Raw genomic sequence first — 20,035 nt, 5'->3', positions numbered from 1 at the left:
CAGCAATGTGTTGTGACAGTAATTAGCACATTGGTGTTTGCACAGAAATTATTCCTCTGACCTTATAAGGGTGGTTGGGAGGGAGTATAGACTTACAGACGGAGGTGGGAAATGTCTCTTGGGATGTCCTTTGTGCTGTCTGGCATTCATTTCGGGAGGGCTACCGTGAGAACGTGAGGAGACCCCTAATCTCTGTTGCATATCGTAAATATGCAGGCAGGGCCTAGCATACTTCCATATGTTGTACTGGCAATTTGTTTTCTCTGATCTTTCTTCCCATTTCTTTCTTTGTTTTCTTGGCCGTGGTTCGTGGGTGGCATTTAGATATTATCCCCTGCGAAAGCTGTCGGGTTTCCAGCCTGTTTCTGGTGGCACCTGGAAAATGGATGCACCAGTGTTGTGAAACCTCTCCCGGGCAAAGCCCCAGAAGTGACATCACACACATGCCTGAGCAACACTGTAGGAATTTTACAGATTCCAAGAAAAACGACATCACCATGGGCAATTCCTCACCAGCGGTGCCACTCCGGGCCATCACCGGCGCCTTGCAGCAGAGCTGCCTGTTCCGCTGCTTTCTGTGTCCTCACAAGGGACACGTTTCAGCAACGGACCCGATCTGCCCCGGATTTGTGTGTCCCAACAGACGTAGCCAGGGTGGAATGGGGGAGGGTGTTTGCAGGAAGGGGTTTTGCGTGAGATGAGATGGCAATCCCACTTTCCTGCAAAATAAATTGCCCCAGTTAGCCCCATGGTGGTGCAAAACCAAGTGGGGCATTTCCCGTCCCCTCCAGGCCTTACATGTCCACACAGGCCTCCTCTGGGCTGGGCCCTGTTGGTTTATGGAGCTCCTGCGGGAATATGGAAAACATCTGCGTTCCCTTAAAGCAAGACAACGACAGCCTAATGCGTGCCGGGCCCAGGAGAGGCCTGCCCCGGCTGTGATGTCACGTGGAAGCGGTGATTAGCCATATGACCACCCTCCCGGCCTTTTTGCCCGTGCGGGATTGGCCTGAGTCAGCTCTGCTGTTATTCTGCCTTTCCCTCCTGCCAGCAGCAGGACTCACTTGCGTTGCAGTGCTGGGAACTATGACCAGAGTTGAAGACACATAAAGGGTACATCATCATCATCATCATCATCATCATCATCATCATCATCATCATCATCATCATCATCATCATCGTCCTTACTTGTTTTTAAAACCCACCCTTCCCAGTTGGTTCAGGGTGCGTAACAACAGGCATATACAAGAAATTGGTTTACATTCCAAGTGTCTATCCCTATTTAAATTGTTCCAAGTGTCTCTATTTATTATCTCCTATACCTCAAAGAACGGTAGGTCAGAGAGCACCATCCCTCTTTGTAACCATCTTTTAAATGTTTTGAAGTGTCTCAAACTTACAAGATGCTTCATGTCGGTTATATTAGACAAGCCCTTTTAAATCAGATTGTCCCACTCTACCATGTTATACTTCGAAGTGCGAACCTTAAGATGTTTTTAATTGTAAACCCGAAATGTAAAAAGTGACTGCAGTTGAAAGTAAATCCATCATAAGCTGCAGTTGTGCAAGCAGCTGTGATTGGTTGTCCGTCTCAGTGATAACTCTGGAGTTTGCCTCCGTGTAATGTGTGAAACAAGCCATCACATGGGATGAGGAATGGGGACCCAAGAATGAATCAAGTGCTTCCTTGGGAGAGGATTTTCAAATGGTGCCAGGGGAAGGAGGCAAAGATCTGTTCTTAGGATTGCCAAATCTGGGGGGGGGGGAATTCCTGAAGATTTTGCGGGTGGAGCCAGGGGAGGCGGGTTGTGAAGGGGAAGGACCTCGGTGGGATAGAACAGGAGTAGTCAAACTGCGGCCTTCCAGATGTCCATGGACTACAATTCCCATGAGCCCCTGCCAGCATTCTTTGGCAGGGGCTCATGGGAATTGTAGTCCATGGGCATCTGGAGAGCCGCAGTTTGACTACCCCTGGGATAAAATGACACAGAATGACACAACCCCCCAGAAGTCCTTTTCTCCAGGGTAACTGGAGATTTACGTCATCTGAAGTGGTAATTCTCAGAGGATTCCAGGCCCCACCTGGATACTAGCAAAAAACAAGGGGTGGGGGTCTGTATAACAGTGGCTCTGAAACTACCATTAATAAGCTGCCATAAGCCAGCAGGCCTGGGGGTGGCAGCCTATAAAACAAAAAAGAAATAAAATAATGCCTCCCAAAGTGCAAAATAGTCATTTATAAAGCATCATAAAGACAATCATGAGTAATAACCGTACAATACTGTACATTTGTGTACAACACTGAAACAAGTGTAATGTAAAAACTAGTTCCAACTAACCCACTGCCCCAAGACGTGGTATTATATAAATAAAATGAATAAATAAAATAAATCCTTAACACTATTTCGCTCCCTTATATATTTGGGAAACAGACTCCTGGGAGGAGACTGTCCGGGGCCCTGTCCATCCAGGTCCATCCTGATTGGCCCTCCCCCTCCAGCTCCCCCCCTCCCTCCTTGTCTGCCAGAAGCCTTGTGGTTGCGGCCTCCATTGTCGCCCACAAGGAGAGAGGCAGCGACAGGGCTTTGCAGCCCGCACGTATGCTCCTGCTGGGAGGGAGCCCATTTTTAAAATGGGCTTTGATACTAGTAAAATAAATAAATACACATCTGCTCTGATGTCCCGTGTAGGATCTTCTTCATATGTTTTTTAATAATGCACACAACAGATTTTGCAGATCCCAACAGAAGTTACTCCAGCTATTTGCTGTCTACAAAGGTTCATTTAATACACAAGCTTTATTTTACTGACTACATTTGCCACTTGTGTCCCATTTTAACTTTTGATTTTCCATTCGAGGGGAGCAGGGAAGGAAATTTGGGAAGAAATTGAACTCGATGGAGTTCTTACTTTCCTGTCATTCCTAATGGAATTGTAGTCCTCACACAACATAAATGCATAACTTATAACTTAGTTCGAATAGAATATGGTGCCATTTGGTATTATCTATAAATTTTAGAGATATACATTCCTGGGTTGCCTACAAGTTCACGTGCAGATATGCCCAATACTTGCACGAGAAAGGGAATCTTATTACATGGATCTTAACTTTTGCCATCTGAGAAGCAGGGGGAAAAGTTGATGGTCAAAAATAAATTGTGTTATAAACAAAATCACGTGTACTATTGGGACCAAAGCACTCTTCATCACAACAGAGGAGACCACCGGCATGTTTGAATGTTGTTCAAAGTTCATAACACAGCAAAAGACCGAACTCCGTTATAATTAAACGTGTTATAGTGCAATAAATGTGGCCTAAAGGATGCACATTTAATCACTGGGCATAACCTTGAAAACGGGCTGTTTGTTTCTACAGTTCATTCAGGAACAATCATTATCTACTGCTGTAAATCAGCAGGCATAAAAATTTTCACACTATGCATTGTGAGTGAATAAAACCTATTCATAAACAGTGTTTCACTCACAACAAGGTATATGATAAGGGGGGGAAAAGTGTTTCCCCCATTACTCCTCAACATTTCAAAACATGCAGCCTATTTTCTTTTCCCCCCAGGCCTTTAAACCCCTAATTAATAATAAACACAAAATTTAAACCTATACGCTTCCCTAATTTCTCATTTTTTTATTATTAATTCTTTAAAAACACCCTCCATTTAATGGAATACTGGAGCCAATATAGAAAGCCACATGATAAGGAAGGAATTTTCCCAGCTCTATCGATTCATATATAAACACACAAGAACTTCCTGCACATCCATTTTTATGTCATATATCAATGGTCCCCAACCCTCAGGCTCCAGACTGCTACCAGTCCGTAGATCAGTTGGTACCAGGCTGCGGCTCGTCCTCCTCCCCGGCTGCTGCCTCAGGGGCTGTCCTGCCACTCTGCTGCTGGCTCACCTTTGGTGCTCCCCGGTGGCTGCCATGGCTGGGGCTCCCCCTCGGCATGGCACTGCACGAAGCGGCTGCTGGCAGCGCCCCCCAGTGGGTGGCGGGAAGTCAGGGGCGCCGGCGGGAAAGCAATCGGAGCAGGGGCTCAGGCAGCGGTGGTGATGTCCCTCAGTAAAATTGTCAAGTGTTGACCGGTCCCCGGTGATAAAAAGGTTGGGGACCACTGTCATATATGGCTATGTGGGCCTTCCCTTGTCTTTGACCCAGAAACTTCAGCTGGTGCAAAATGCAGCCGCTAGGGTCCTCAAAAGGTCATCTTGGAAGTCCGATGTCCAGCCTCTGGTGAGGCAGCTGCATTGGTTGCTGATCAGCTTACGGATCAGGTTCACGGTCCTGGTACTTAACCCATCTGGACATCCGTGTCTTGGGCCCCACTTATCTGAGGGACCACTTGTCTCCTCATGCCCCTTGCACGACTCTTCGCTCTGTGGGTAGGAATCTGCTGGCAGTCCCCACTCCCTGGGACGCCAACTTGGCCTCAACCAGGGCCAGGGCCTTTCTGGTCCTGACCCTAACCTGGTGGAATGAGGTCCTGGAAGAGCTAAGGACCCTGATGGAACTATCAGCATTCTGCTGGGACTGTAAAATGGAGCTCTTCCGCCAGGTGTTTGGTTGAGGCTGGGCTAGGAAGAGCAGCCTCGCTGGGCCAGACTTTGTTTGAAGTTGCCTCCCCCTGGGGGGTTGACAGCTGTTGTGAATGAGGGTTGGGGTGATGGTAGAGAGGTGAGATATTCTGCTGATTGAGATTTTGCCACAGTCTTTGGTTGTTTGGGGTTGCATTGTTTTATGTGGGGTTTTTAGATTTTTACGTAAACCGCTCCAAGCTGGCTGGCTCTGGGAGTGGCGGTTAATAGGAGTTCATAGAATCATAGAATCATAGAGTTAGATGGGATCTCCCCAGTCATCTAGTCGATCCCCCTGCACAATGCAGGAACTCATGACTACCCGCCCACCCACGGTGACCCCAACTTCATGCCCAAGTGATCCTTCCACCAAAAATCTCCAGAATGCACGGAGCCAAATCAGTTTAGGCAGCTTTATTATACTACAATTGTTGTTCTGCACTGAATATATTCTGTTGAAAAATTACGCTGTAATGCTTTCTGCATGGAGCAATTCATAGCCTGCCCACTGTAGATTTGCCAACTCCACTTGATAGACTTTATTAGAAACTCAGTGACATGCTTTGTTCTCTGATGCAGCCACTAATTTGCATAACCAAGGAAGCTCTGCATGACCAATAGAGCGCCCGAGACAGGCAGGGAGAGAAATAAATCGGCTTTTAGCCTCTTTCGGAAACGACAATTAAGAGACGTTGTAAGCAAAAAGAATGCATGGTTGACCATGCAGAGCAAAATCAGTTTTGCGGAGTAAATTCACTCTCCTGTGCAGAGATCAGAAGAACCACAATGTTTTTAGGGAGTTTTCATCAGCTTTTCCATCGTGCAAAAGAGGCCCAGGGAATTCACCTACCATCCCACAATGGCAGTTAGCAATTCCCTGGCTATGCAAGGAAGGGCATAAGAGCCAAACACCGGCACATCCCTTCCAGCCCACCCACTCACCATCTGCCTCAGTTCATAAAAATCAGCATTCTTGGGAGATGACTCTCTAGCCTCTAACTTTTTGGTCCTTTCATAACGTTTTCTAAAACAATCGCATTTGAATTTGAACAATCCTCTATAACAATGCTCCTCAACCTTTTTATCACCGGGGACCAGTCAACCCTTCACAATTTTACTGAGGCCCGGGGGGGGGGGGAGGTTAGTCTTTTCCCGAGGGACGTTGCCACCTGATCCCCTGCTCCACTTGCTTTCCTGCCGGTGCCCCTGACTTCCCACCACCCGCTGGGGGGCGCTGCCTGCAGCAGCTGGGGAGGGGGAGCCCCAGCCATGGCAGCCGCTGAAGAGCATCAAAGGTTAGCCGGCGGCAGAGTGGCAGGGCAGCCCCCGAGGCAGCAGCCGGGAAGGAGGACGAGGAGGAGCCGCGGCCCGGTACCAACTGATCAACGGACTGGTACCAGTCTCCGGACCGGGGGTTAGGGACCACTGCTCTATAAAGCCTTGGAGGATTAGTGACCCAATAAATTTTGCATCACAGACATGTGACTATCTCACATTTTGGGAGGGGAGGGGGAGAATATGGCTCCTGTAACCTCTGAGTTTGCTAGGAGACATGGCCCTGAGTGTGGGAGGAGGAAGTTAACTAGAGTTGCTATCTTCCAGGTGGTAGCTGGAGATGTCCCGGGATTACAGTTGATCTCCAGGTCACAGAGATCAGTTCCCCTCTGGAGGAAATGGCCTCTGTTGAAGCTTCTCCTCTCCCAAACCCACTCACCTCAGGCTCCATCCCCAAAATATCCAGCTTTGTTCCAACTCCCCTTCCCCCAAAGCTATATGGAATGAAACCAGGAGGTGACTCTTCAAGCGTGTCCTGGATAATGTTTAATTTGGCCTTGGGTTGGAAGAATGGCTGCCAGACCCAGGTTGTGAAACTTCAGGAGTTTTTGGGATGGACATTTGGGAGAACAGGGACTTCAGGAGCCATTTTCTTCAGGGGAAGAATGTGTCTCTGTAGTCTGGAGATGAGCTGGAATTCTGGAAGATCCCCAGGTCCTACCTGGAGAATGGCACCCCTAGTTGGAAAGGAGAATGCCTTGTCTCTGTTAGCTTTCCGCTTCTGCTTTCAAGTCGGATGTAAATTGGAAAGCACAAACAGAAGGGAAATGTTTAAGGGTGCAAGTTCTTTCTCCGCCCTGCTGCCGGTGACCCTGCCCTTCAGTTATTGAGGTGAAGAAATGAGGTAAATTCCATCTGCAAAAGATAACGAAGATAACAGGAAAGCATAAATCAAAGTCAGGCAACAAGCAACATAAAAGACCCAAGCATTTAAGATAACAACATAATAACTGTGATGCACAATTCCAGATAGGAATGGGGGAAGGGAACAGAAAACCCAAAGAGTGAAATTGTTAGCTTAAACCAATAATTGCTGTCACTGGTTAGGAAGATTTATCTCTGTGTGTACATCTTTGGACATAGCGTGTATACACTTCAGTGTATGTAAATCAAGCTTAGTATGGTTTGGTAGAAAGCATTCTGGGATCAAAATGGCTCTCAGTTCTTGAACGGGTGTTTTGTGTTGTGAAGATTATGAGCTAGGGCAGAGGTCCCCAACCCCCGGGCTGGAGGCTGGTACCGGTCCGTAGATCAGTCGGTACCGGGACGCGGCTCCTCCTCGTCCTCCTCCCCGGCTGCTGCCTCGGGGGCTGCCCTGCCACTCTGCCGCCGGCTCACCTTTGGTGCTCTTCAGCGGCTGCCATGGCTGGGGCTCCCCCTTGACGTGGCATCACGCAGCTGTTGCTGGCAGCGCCCCCCAGTGGGTGGCGGGAAGTCAGGGGCACCGGCGGGAAAGCAAGTGGAACAGGGGCTCAGGCGGTGGCGGCGACGTCCCTCGGCAAAAGACTACCTCCTCCCTGGGCCTCAGTAAAATTGTCAAGCATTGACCAGTCCACGGTGATAAAAAGGTTGGGGACCACTGATCTAGGGCATACCTGGAGCTTACTGTACTCCAACTATGAACTTAGCTTCAACAAGGCATTCCTTTTGTCTCAGCCCACTAATGGGAATACGAGGCTTAACAATACAGCCTGGCCTATTTTACAGGGGTACTGGAAGGCTCGCCTGGGGTAATATGTACATATATATGAGTTTAATGACACTCAAAATGTGTATAATACAGAACACTGTCTTTGTCAACTACTTATCATCGTTACAATAATACTGTATTCATCATTTATTTATTCAGTTTCTGTACTGCTTCTTCCTGCGAAGCGGGCTCGGAGTGGTTTACAATAAAAATAATAAATACAATGAAATAAATACCCGTCCCCGTCCCTGTCCCCCGTCCCCCATGGTAGATACCCTCTGCTGGGCTTATCAGACTGGCGTATCTAAAACAAGGTGGCAGCCAGTGTGAAGGAAGGAGGCCCATATCGCTGCCAGACAGCCCTGGCCTCAGACGTAGGCCTGGGGGATGCCCTGTGGAAAGTTGACAGCTCCATTGGGGCCCGGGGTTTGACTGGCAATTCATTCCACCAGGCTGGAGCCGGGCCCAAAATATCCCTTTCTCCAGTTGTGGTCAGGTGAATGTCTTTGGGGCCAGGCATTAACCCCCTTTCAAGTTTGAGGTACCTGAGGTGGCAGGGACATTTACCCCAATGGCAGAATGTGGCCTTTGGGGCCACTTCAATGCCTTGTGTGCAGTATACGTCACAGTGCTGTGGTGCTGAGGTTCTCCAGGAAACTGTGGCCCAAGCTTTGCTGCCTCTGCACCAGTAAGGCAACGGCCGTGGGGCCAGAAAGACCACTTCCCCATCTGCCAGGCGAGCTCTCGTTGGCTGTGGCCGCTGGCCTCCGCTTTGCAAGCTCATTTTTCCAGCGGACTGTAATGTGGTTCAGTGATGAATGTTCTGTGCGAGGAACTGCTCGTTGCCATGTTGGAAAAGTTTCAGGGCTGCAACAATGGCTAAGCATTTCCCTATACATCATCCATCATTTTGTCAAAGTTTGTAATGTTTTTTTCAGAGAGGAAAGAACAAGAAGAGAAGAGAATAAAGTGTGTGTGTGTGTGTGCGTGTGTGCGTGTGCGTTTGTGTAGTGGGGGGGGATCAAGTGAAGTTCTTTCATTCTGTGCAAAAAAATTGGATCGAGTCCACCATTGTCTTGGGAAGAATTAATGCAAGGTTTTCCTAAATGCCTCTGTCTTTCTGTCTCTCTGTCTCTGTGTCTGTGTATGTGTGTGTGTGTGAGAGAGAGAGAGATGTCTGTTAGTGACTGCAGTGTGGTTATTTCAAAGATTTTTTTTCCTTCCTCCCGTTAGGACCAGGGCCTTGATCCCGTGGGCCGCCTTGACAACGTCCCAACTCTCCATCGGTCCTCCTAGTCCCACCCAAAGGGCTCGTGTAGGATGTCAATTATTTTATATTTGTCTCGCCATGACTTGTATAGAATTTCAGCATCTTGTTTTTAACGGGGTTTTAATGGGATTTAGGGGGATATGTTATTATTGTATGATTTATATGACGCTATTGTAAAACGCCGCGAGCCAGTTCTCGGGAGCGGCGGTCATATAAATCTCATGATAAAAATAAATAAATAAATTCACGTCAACGGATCCTTAACTTTAGACACATCACAGAACTGGAAGGCCTGCTGGACCACTTGGCGGAAGAGACTCCCTCCTTGGAGTACCTCAGTTTGCTGGGAAATACAGCCTGCCCCAATGAGCTGTCCTCCAAAGACAAGGATGAGGGAGACTACCAACGATACAGGTTCGTATCCTGAATCATGGGTTTCGTTGAACTTTTAAAGCAAAGCATTCAACCTGAAATAGCTGTTGAGATCCAAAGCAATTCAACGAAGTTGGTGTGGTCCAGGCATCTCCAACCCTTCTGCACTTGTGGGTAGCTTTGGAATTCTGACACAGCAATAAAATGGCTGCCGCAGGAGATGGAGCCAGCCACAAAATGGGTGCTGAAGCTCCCCTTCTGTCACACAGTGACGATCCCTGTGCAATGGTGGCAGCTGCTGTCCAAACAGTGTTTGAAAAACATCTACACAGCCAACGAAATCTCTAATGGCCATTCAGAACTCTGCTGGGCAAAAGTCCCGCCTGGCCAAGTCTGTTGTCCAGAACCTGGGTAGTCAACCTGTGGTCCTCCAGATGTCCATGGACTACAATTCCCATGAGCCCCTGCCAGCGAACGCTGGCAGGGGGCTCATGGGAATTGTAGTCCATGGACATCTGGAGGACCACAGGTTGACTACCCTTGGTCCAGAACAACATGGCTTTTGTAATGTCTACAAGCAGCCAAGAGGGGGCACGTTTCTGCTTTTCAGGTCTTGGAGCTTTGGCCTTGCAGGGCTCCTGTATAAGATCGAGAGGCCAACTGCAAAAAGGCCCAGCCAGAGAAAGAGAAAAGGGACCAGAAAGCTAAATAAAACTTTTCTTAAATTTGAGGCAAAGCTGACATGTTCTCCTGTTCGTTATTTTGTTTGTTTGTTCATTTATTTATTTGGATTTTTATGCCTCCCTTTCCATACGGCCCAGGGCGGTTTACACGGACCGTTTTGGGAAACAGAACATCACATATATAACAGTCACATCATAACGTATCAGTAACAGTCTGAACAATAAATATAAGTTTAACAACTTCATATAATTAACTCATTGAGCAATTTCCATGGAACAACCCCCAGGGAGGTCAGAATCCTTCAGACTGTTGAGGGTATGGCCAGGCCCAGATTTACCGGAGAGTCGGTTTGGTGTAGTGGTTAGGAGTGCAGACTTCTAATCTGGCATGCTGGGTTCGATTCTGCACTCCCCCATATGCAACCAGCTGGGTGACCTGGGGCTCGCCACGGCACTGATAAAACTGTTCTGACTGAGCAGTGATATCAGGGCTCTCTCAGCCTCACCCACCCCACAGGGTGTCTGTTGTGGGAGAGGAAAGGGAAGGTGACTGTAAGCCGCTTTGAGCCTCCTTCAGGTAGAGAAAAGCGGCATATAAGAACCAACTCCTCTTCTTCTTCTACATGAAAAGAGGCCCTAGGCTATTCCACTTATGTGGCCCTTTCACCTCCCATTTTTAACTTTGTAAATGACATGAGAGATAATAAAATACATCATTACTGTGATATATATCAATATGTTAAATGAAACATGTTGTGATTGGTACTAACCTTTATAAAAAATGTGGAATGTAGGCTCCTCTTGATCTTGAGGCCCTAGGCTGAAGCCTAGTTTGCCTATCGGGAAATCCGGCCCTGGTTATGGCTTCAGCAGGACCACCAGATGTTTGTAGGTCAGATGTTTTGGGGTCGGATTAACCTCAGTGAAATGCCTGGTGGAGGAGCTCCCTTTTGCAGGCCCTGCGGAATTCTAGGAGTTCAATCAGGGCCCTGATCTCCTCTGGACAGTTCAGTACAATTCCTCATACATGCTTTTGTGTTATCCCTGTGTCCTTCCTGGCTACGTTGCTGCTCTACTCAGCAGGCCATGGTTACATAGAAGTTAAATCCAACACTAATCATGTAAACCAGGGGTAGTCAAACTGCGGCCCTCCAGATGTCCATGGACTACAATTCCCAGAAGCCCCTGCCAGCGAATGCTGGCAAGGGCTCCTGGGGATTGTGGTCCATGGACATCTGGAGGGCCGCAGTTTGACTACCCCTGATGTAAACAAACACTGTGTGTGTTTGTGTGTTTGTGTGTGTGTGTGTAAATGGTCACACCTCATTGATTTGACTACCCAGGGTAGTCAGTTTGGTAGATTCCCAGACTCAGGGTGTAACGAATGCTATCCGATGCTTTCCCCAAGTTTAATTTTAAAATATGCCCCACCCTTCCTGGCCTGCCTGCGAAGGATGCCAAGTAGAACTTCTAGAATTCTCTAGGTCTGACAGCTCTGACTGACACATTCCACCCTGGGGAGAGGATAGTACTGGCTGCTATGGGCTGGAATGGCTGCTACGGGCTGGCTGCTATGGGCTGCTACATACTGGCTGCTACGGGCTGGAATGGCTGCTTCGGCTGCCGAAGTGCACAAGCCTACAGGTGGCAGATCTGGGTTGGGAAATCCCTGATGATCTGGGGAGTCAAGGGACCTTAGTGGGATATGATATTTATTTATTTGAATTTCTAGAGCACCCTCTCTGCCGAAGCCGATGTAGGGCAGTGAACAATGTCATAGATGCCGACAGCACAAGCAGCCATTTCCTAGGCTTGTGCGATTCGGCCGCCAAAGCAGCCGTTCCCTCCGGGCGCAGCCAGTGCCGCGCCACGGGGGGGAGGGTGTTGCCAGCAGCAGCATGACAGCGGGTGCAACCACGCAGGCGCAGAATTGCGCCCGCTGTCACGCCACTGCCGGCACCGCCCTTCCCCCCCAGCGGCGCGGCGCTGGCTGAGCCCGGAGGGAACGGCCGCCAAATCGGCCGAATCGCCCAAGCTTAGAACTGACCCTTTTAGTCTTGAGCTCAGTTGTAATTCGGAGAACTCCATGGAGGGTGGCAACCCTAGAATTATCACATGCATTCTGGTGCCATAGATGGAGAGGGTCTTGATTGACCCCGCTCATGGATGTGGGTCTGGGCTTCACATTAATGCCTCCAGCCAGCCTCCCTCCCCCCCGAAACCCCAAAGGGAACTGGTAAGTTGAACTTGTCCAGGAGTAGCTAGGCAGGCCTACAGTCCTCTCTGCGGTGATATTTAAAAGCTACCCTCAGCCTGGCGATGTTATTTTCCAGCAAGCCAACTGCTGAATTGTGCATAAACGTGTCATCTCGGCTTTGGCTAAGTGGCTTAGAATGAATAAAATATTTTTTCCCATCGCCTTAACCCCAAACTGGAACCAGTGTGCTTGGCGGTCGAGCTTACAAAGAGTCTGATCAAGGTGTCGTCATGTAAATTTATGAAGCATTTCACTGCAGAATTGCTTTAAAAATGAATGATATCTCTACAGTTTACTGTTTTTCACTTTAAGTACTTTTTTCCCTGACAATATGCCTCCTATTAATCATTTAAGCAAAAGTAGTACCTGAAAGGAACTATTCAGAGGCAGGACTCCATGGCTCGTTTAGTGCTGCCTGAGAAAAGGGGGGGGGGGAAATCTCGTTGAGTGACATTCTCTGTGGTTATGTGATGTAATATTTATAATATGTCACACAGCCGTACATCAAAACCATCATGTCTGTTGTTGTATTATCGACTGTGCAAAATGTTGATTTGGAGAGAAAGAGAGAGAGAGAGAGAGAGAGAGAGAGAGAGAGAGAGAGAGAGAGAGAGAGAGAGAAGGTCAAGATAGTTTTAGGGCAGTGGTCCCCAACCTTTTTATCACCGGGGACCACTCAACGCCTTTTACTGAGGCCCGGTGGGGGGGGTAGTTTACTCCTCTACTCTCAACCACTGCCCTAGCGCTCTCTGATCGCTATGGTAATGTTTAAACATCCCTTCAAAATAAGATACAGACACGCCACAACAATGAACATAAGGAACATTTTATTTTCATGGAAATTTTAACTCATGACAATGACAAATCAATGGGAACCCTGAGCTTGTTTCTCTGCAACGAGATAGTCCCATCTGGAAGTGATGGGAGACAATGACACCCGAAGTGTGTTGTAAAGGGCTGGGGGGGATGGAGTAAAGGGCCGGGGGGGGGAGAAGGTGTCCTTCGGGGTCCACCTCCAGTTAGTCGAAGGACCACATGTGGTCCGCAGCCCACAGGTTGGGGATCGCTATTTTAGGGCACATTAGTTGAAGTTGTTAGGTGAAATATAAATAAATATATAAATAAACAAACCATGGGAAGGAAACGTGTGGTTTTTATTTGTTAACAAAAGCACTATTCTTTTCAATGTTAATTCTTTTTCTCTGGGAAATATTTTTGGACACCTTTTGTGCGAAGTGACGAATGGGAACTAGTTTGAAAGGCCAGAGAGAGGGCTGTGGCAGCCACTTAAAGCTAATGAAATTATCCCAGTGGGGAGCTTTGTGTGTTGGAACTAGAGGTGCCAACTAAGGTTGTGTGATTTGGCCGCCGGAGCGGCTGTTCCCACCCGTCACAGCCAGTGCCGTGCCATGGGTGGGAGGCCCAGGTCCTGGCGCATGGGTCGATGCACACAGGCAGGCACAGAGCCTTCCCCCCCTCCCACGGCGCAGCACAGCGCTGGCTGTGACGGGTGGGAATGGCCACTTTGGTGGCTGAATCGCACAACCCTAACAGCATCTGAGCAGTAAACAGCTGGCTATATCCTCCATTTTAAAACAATAGTTGGTGAATCCTAAAGAGTAGATTCACCAACATATGTAGCCCTACCTACTGGAGAACAACCAGCAGGCCACCAGCAAAAAAATCTGTGCAACTGCCGCATGTGCACGTTTGCATCCCTGCTGGGTGCAAACACGCATGTGTGGCAGGTCTGCACGTGCGCGTTTGCGCAGTGGCTGCCATGCATGCATGGGGCCCTGGGTCTTCTCTCCCCCCACCCCTTGGCAACGGTCCGCAACATGAAAATGGTTGCAGACCGCTGCTTTAAAGCATGGAGAAAGGGGATTGGCTGTGTAGCTTGATTGACAGGCAGAAGAGAGTCGCATATAAATCGCGTTGCTCTTCTGCCACTTCCAGCAGACCAACAAAGATTTATTCAAGGCATGAGCTTTCGAGTGCAAGCACTCTTAGTCAGATTATACATCTTTGTTGGTCTGGACTCTGATTTTATTGTGCTACTTCAGACCAACACAGCTACTCATTTGAATCTACAGCTGTAGTAGTTTTCATTCTATGTTTCAACCGTTTAGTGGCACTTTTATATGATTATTTCATTTATTTAAGCCCTTTAACCTAGTAACTCTACCATATATGGTCTCTGAGGCGGTATAGAAAAATAATATGTAAACTAGGAATTCACACCCAAATGGCAGAACAGCTTGAACATCTCCCTTCCCCGGGAGCACCACTGAGTGTGAATGTATAGGAAGGGTTATCATGCAAGTTAAAATTCCACCATGGATAACTTTAATGTTAGTCGTTGACATCCTTTACTAATTTTGATGAAGGCTTAACAGCAAAACCAACATGTCTCTGTTAGAAAAATGTGTTTCCAATGATTTATACTTACCATATTTTGAAAAGCAAAAAAGGAGGACATGTTTACCTCTTAAAACAAGCAATCATAAGGACAAATTTCATTTTCAGTGCCGCTCCTTTTTAAGTGGTGATAATCGCTACTAACTAGGAATATTACTAAACTCCCAACTCCAAAAGAAAACATTTAAATCAGGTATTAAAAACAAAACAAAAAACCCAGCCCAAACTAGGACAGGGACCAAAGGACATCTGCTAACAGTATTGCAATTCTAGTTTGGAATGTTTATGAAATAAAAGGCTCTTTAAATTTCTTGTGTGCAAGCTGAGTAACGCACACAAAGTGTTCCAATTGCTCTACCAAGTATTACTGCCCACTTCATAGGTGATTTTAAATGTTATTCCTTCCCGCTCCACAGAGCATTGCCTGCAGAGAGAGAGATTCTAAGGCTGGGAATAAGCAGCATGACCGACAAAGCAACACAATGCCAAATAACCTCATCTGCAATCTTGTGCTTTGAAAATGGGGAGAAAGCAAAGGTCATGACCCAGAGATCAAAGTCACAAAGAGTCAACACAATAATTGCTAGTTGCTTGTCTTGTACCACCCGCTCTCTCCTGCCCTGCCCTGTCCTGCCCTGTCCTGGGGGCCTATTGTTTGCAGGGAAAACATGAACCATGTTATTACTGGACTGTGCAAAATCAGCTGGGTCAGAATGTCTTGCAAAGTATTTTTAATATAGGCGGCCTTGTTCCTTTTCATTGGTGAGATAATGGTGCAGGGGAATATCCGTTCTTGTTGCTCTTTGTGCTTGCATGGAGTCCATCTGTTTTGTACCTTCTTCTGATACTTTTTGGGTTTTTTTGAAGGGGGAATAGTTTTTGTTTTCTTGTGATTTTTGCATCTCTCTCTATGGATTTTTTTTTAATGCTGTCGTCTATGGACACACCATCAGTACAAAAATATTCAGTACAATTCCTGATGGTAATTCTGGAAGTTTTTTTGGGATATATTATTTTTCTTGGCAATTTTTGGGCAGAATGAACTGCTGCTTCCTCTATTCTAAAGTCACCTCTGCTTAAGGGAGTAAATCCAGGGAGTGGCTGGAGGTCTCTGGGGAATAACAGCGGACCTCTAGGTGACAGATCAGTTCTCTTGGAGAAAAGGGCTGCTTTGGAAGGTCAACGTTATGGCATTATTTCCTTCTGAGGTCCCTTCCCAAACCTTGCCTTTCCCAGGCCCTACCCTCAAATTTCCAGATATTTCCCACAGGAATATTACCTGTTTCAAGTGCCAAATTCGCAAGAAATATGTGATAATCCCTGCAGCGTTTTTCATGCCCTTGCATGGAAGAACCAGGTTGGCATGGGAGGACGGGGGATGGGGAAATCATCTTATTAAATTACTAGCTTCAAAGCCCATTTAGTTACTAGCTTCAAAGCTGTGCGCGCCTTCCGATTGGCCCCATGGCCCCAGACTGACAATCGGAGGGGCCAATCGGAAGGGGCAAAGCCGCTTGTCAGTCCGGGGCCAAGGGGGCAATTCGCGTTTTTGATCCCGGACTCGGCCCACCCCCACCCTCCTTAGCCTTTTATTTATACTGCGGAGCGGTATACAGATGATGTCTATTAACACTATGGATTTTGTGATAGTGGCAGTACAAAGTCCCCCGTTGGTCCTACTGACAAAGGCATTGCTTGGATGTTGGCTTGTCCCTAGTCAGGTCTCTTCTCTCAAGAGCGGTGCTACCAACGCGTGACCGTTTGGTTGTGCGACAGCTCACCGCAACACCAGCTGGAATTTTGCCAGCCCACGAATCGCTTTGAAAATGTGCACCTCAGTGCCTTGACAGATCAACAACACTAAAGCTCCCCCCAAAAAAACACAATGTAAACTGTAGGGAACAGTTAACAAATTGGTAAATGAATTGTTAATCTCTATTGTCATTTCCACTTATTTGGTGCTGAAGTAACATAAAATGGGGTTGTGTTTCTTCCCTGCGTTCTGCTGCAAACGATTTGTACTTCTGTCTGTCATGAGCTCTGTACATTCCTACCGTCCCCCCACCCCCCCTCTACCACCCTCCCAGGTTATTTCCGTAGTAAATTGTTTCAAAGGTAAGTCCCGGACAAAAATACTAAGCTAGGAGGTTCCAGGCAAAGGAACATGTATAGGTTTCTGCAACCTCCAGGGGTTCATTCTCACTGTCCTGATAGCCCCTGCACCGTCCATTTGCTTAAAATCCTCGTGTCCCTTCTTTCCTCTTCAGGGCAGCTCCCAACCTCCTGAGCAATAAGAGTACAGCACAACTCAACTTAAAACAGGGGGGGAAATAGATTTTTAAATTAATTAATTAATTAATTAATTTTATTTATTTATTTGTATTTCTATACCACCCATTCATTACAGCTCTGGGTGTTTTTTTTAAGCACTGATTTTAAGCACTGATTTTATTTATTTACAGATTTATGTTGGAAGGAGACATAGGTTTGCTTTCAATTGATACCCCAGCTTTACGTGAGCAGAGGTTTTATACGTGCAAGCAAATGTGAAGCTGCTTAAAAGAATAAAATAGTTTTATTTTGAAGAGAAACAACCTTGCATAGAAAGAGAGAGAGGGGAGACGCCTGTTCTGTTCTGCAGTCATTCTGCCTGTTGTGGACACAAGCAGGGTGGAAGTGTGTCCAAATGAGCCAATCAGGATACTGGAGGAAATGATTTGGAAAATTCCAGGAAGTTCCTAGCTAACTATGCTAAATACACATCTCCTCCACTGCCCCCTGTAGGATATTCTGTATAAGCTGTTGAATCATGCACACTGCAGGGCTTGCATATCCCAACACTTGGTTTCATAGTGGGGATCCAAAGAACCTTCCAGAAGAAGACATTGTTCTTCCATCGTTAGGCTGGTCTTGCATTGAATAGGGGGTTGGGTTAGATAACCTGCAGGGCTCCTTCCAAATCTAGGATTAAATCTGGCAGCGGTTACTTAAATGCTATTCCTAAAGCTTTGCCCTGGTTGTTACTGAGTAAAGCCCCTCATACATTTATGTGTAGGATAAGAGCAAAAATTTCCTCCACTGGTACCTTTAAGACCAACAAATTTTAGTTCTGGATGTAAACGTTTGTGTGCATGCATGAGAGTTTAATTATGTATATAAGCGCTTGCACACGAGAACTTATACCCAGAATTAACCCACATGGGGTTGGGAAGGCAAGAGATATTCAGAGTTGGTTTGACACACCCTTGCTCTGCACAGCAACTCTCAACTGCCTTGGTGGTCTCACATCCAACTACTCACCAGGACTGACTCTGCTCTGTGATTTGACAAAGTTTGGGTTACCCTGGCCTGTGAAGAAGAAGAAGATTTGGTTCTTGTATGCCGTTTTTCTCTACCTGAAGGAGTCTCAAAGCGGCTTACAGTCACCTTTCCTTTCCTCTCCCCACAACAGACACCCTGTGAGGTGGGTGCGACTGAGACCGTTTATGCACTGGGAACTTCACTGCCCCAGCTCCCATGCAGGAGCACAATTCTGGGGTGGATGAGGTGCACTGGGCCAAATGCTCCCCCGTGTGGGTGCAGGAAGAGGTGGGGCAACCTGCCACAACTAAAACTCCAGCCTGCAGCCTGGCATGAAACCTCCAGTGCATAAATGGTCTGAGAGAGCCCTGATATTACTGAAGAAGAAGAAGGTTCTTATATGCCACTTTTCTCTACCCAAAGGAATCTCAAAGCGGCTTACAATCGCCTTCCCATTCCTCTCCCTGCAACAGACACGCTGTGAGGTGGGTGAGGCTGAGAGAGCCCTGATATCACTGCCCAGTCAGAACAGCTTTATCAGTGCCGTGGCGAGCCCAAGGTCACCCAGCTGGTTGCATGTGGGGGACCGCAGAATCGAACCTGGCAAACCAGATTAGAAATCCGCACTCCTAACCACTACACCAAACTGGCTCTAAAATGATCACAATATTAAGGCAGTGTCCAATATCTGCACGGGACATAAAGCATTGCATCTTGCTAACGGCCACCTCCTGGTTTCCGTGGTCGTTTTGATGCTGCTTATTTCCAATTGATGGTTTATTTTTAATGGCTTGTGTTGTGGTTTTTCACGGCAAGCGACCTCCTGCAAGAGTCTGAAGAGGTGGCATAGAAATATCCTAAATAAATAGACAGACATCCATCCTGGGGAATTATGGAAGGGGATTTGAAGTGTATTTTTTTAAAAACGAATTTGTGCCACATTCCCCTTAGCTAAAATAAAACACGGGCTGCTTGCAGAATGGGAAACTCAGATGGATCCTTTTTCATTAAACAGAGGTCCCGTAACTAGCAGTTTTATAAGTTGACAGCTGTTGCAATATGTCAGGCAATTTATAGATCCCAGTGCCTCCCATAAAGTGTTTTATGACGGCTGCATTCCCTATGATTAGTAGCTGTCTCTTTCTGTAGCCATTGCTGTTTGATAATAGTCTTAAAACACCCCAAATTACTTACCTGCAAGCAACATTCCAGATAGTCTCTGCTGACAGTTTGAATAAGTTTAGTGCCCTGTTGTTGTGCTTTACCTTCAAAACAAGCTGATTGAACCATCAATAGCTCCTTGGGAGCTGACAGAGGCCTGTCATCTGGTTTAACCCCCTGACAGCAGGTTATCTGGGGGGAGTTAACCTCTTTGCATTGTTAACCGGGATGGTTTATGTACTATGCAACTTTAGGATACTGCCTCGATAACCTTCGTAACTAAGTCGTACATCACCGGCAAAGAGATCTGGAGCAATAAATAACCCTGGATTAAATTTACAAGGACTGAATTTATTTTAGCGCCTGCTCCTTTCTGTGGTTTTAGCAATTCTTTCCCATCTTGTTTTACACAGTAAACTGGGCTGATGTTAAGACTCCAACTCTGGATTCAGAGGGCGCCTGTGGCCTGCTAGAGATGCTCCTCTGGCGTGTAAAAAGCAAGGGATGGGATCCAAAGAGCTACTTCAAGTCCCCCCCCCCGCCAAATTCTTCGCTATGCCACCCAACATGGATGTTTTAATTCCTTTTCCAGATTTTTATGCTGCTGTTCCCCCAGGGCTTGGGGCAGCTCACCGCATGTTAAAACAGTAAAGCAAAAAATTAAAACTATTAACATAAAAATCCAGTATACCTTAAAACAGTGGTCCCCAACCCCCGGTCCGTGGACCGGTGCCGGTTCGTGGATCAGATGGTACCGGGCCGCACCTCCTCCTTATCCTCCTCCCCAGCTGCTGCCTCAGCGGCTGCCCTGCCACTCTGCTCAACTTTGGTGCTCTCCAGCGGCCACCATGGCTGGGGCTCACCCTCGGCGTGGCACTGCGCAGCTGCTGCTGACAGGGTCGCCCGCAGGAAAGCAAGTGGAACAGGGGCTCAGGCGGTGGCGGTGACGTCCCT

At 47.3% G+C, this 20,035-nt stretch overlaps 1 protein-coding gene across 3 annotated transcripts in view; it reads left to right on the top strand.

Annotated features, from left to right (window-relative positions):
- The window catches only part of LRMDA (leucine rich melanocyte differentiation associated), a 941,975-nt gene that overhangs the window by 528,493 nt on the left and 393,447 nt on the right, over positions 1 to 20,035 (top strand). For all 3 annotated transcript variants that reach the window (XM_077345966.1, XM_077345968.1, XM_077345967.1), the window contains one exon: positions 9,167 to 9,304. In XM_077345966.1, the coding sequence (XP_077202081.1) occupies positions 9,167 to 9,304 (138 nt within the window). The remainder of the gene's footprint in view (positions 1 to 9,166; positions 9,305 to 20,035) is intronic.

The sequence above is a fragment of the Paroedura picta genome, chromosome 7 (assembly GCF_049243985.1).
Source record: "Paroedura picta isolate Pp20150507F chromosome 7, Ppicta_v3.0, whole genome shotgun sequence".
In the NCBI taxonomy this organism is placed as follows: Eukaryota; Metazoa; Chordata; class Lepidosauria; order Squamata; family Gekkonidae; genus Paroedura; species Paroedura picta.
This window is presented reverse-complemented; position numbering and strand designations above follow the sequence as displayed.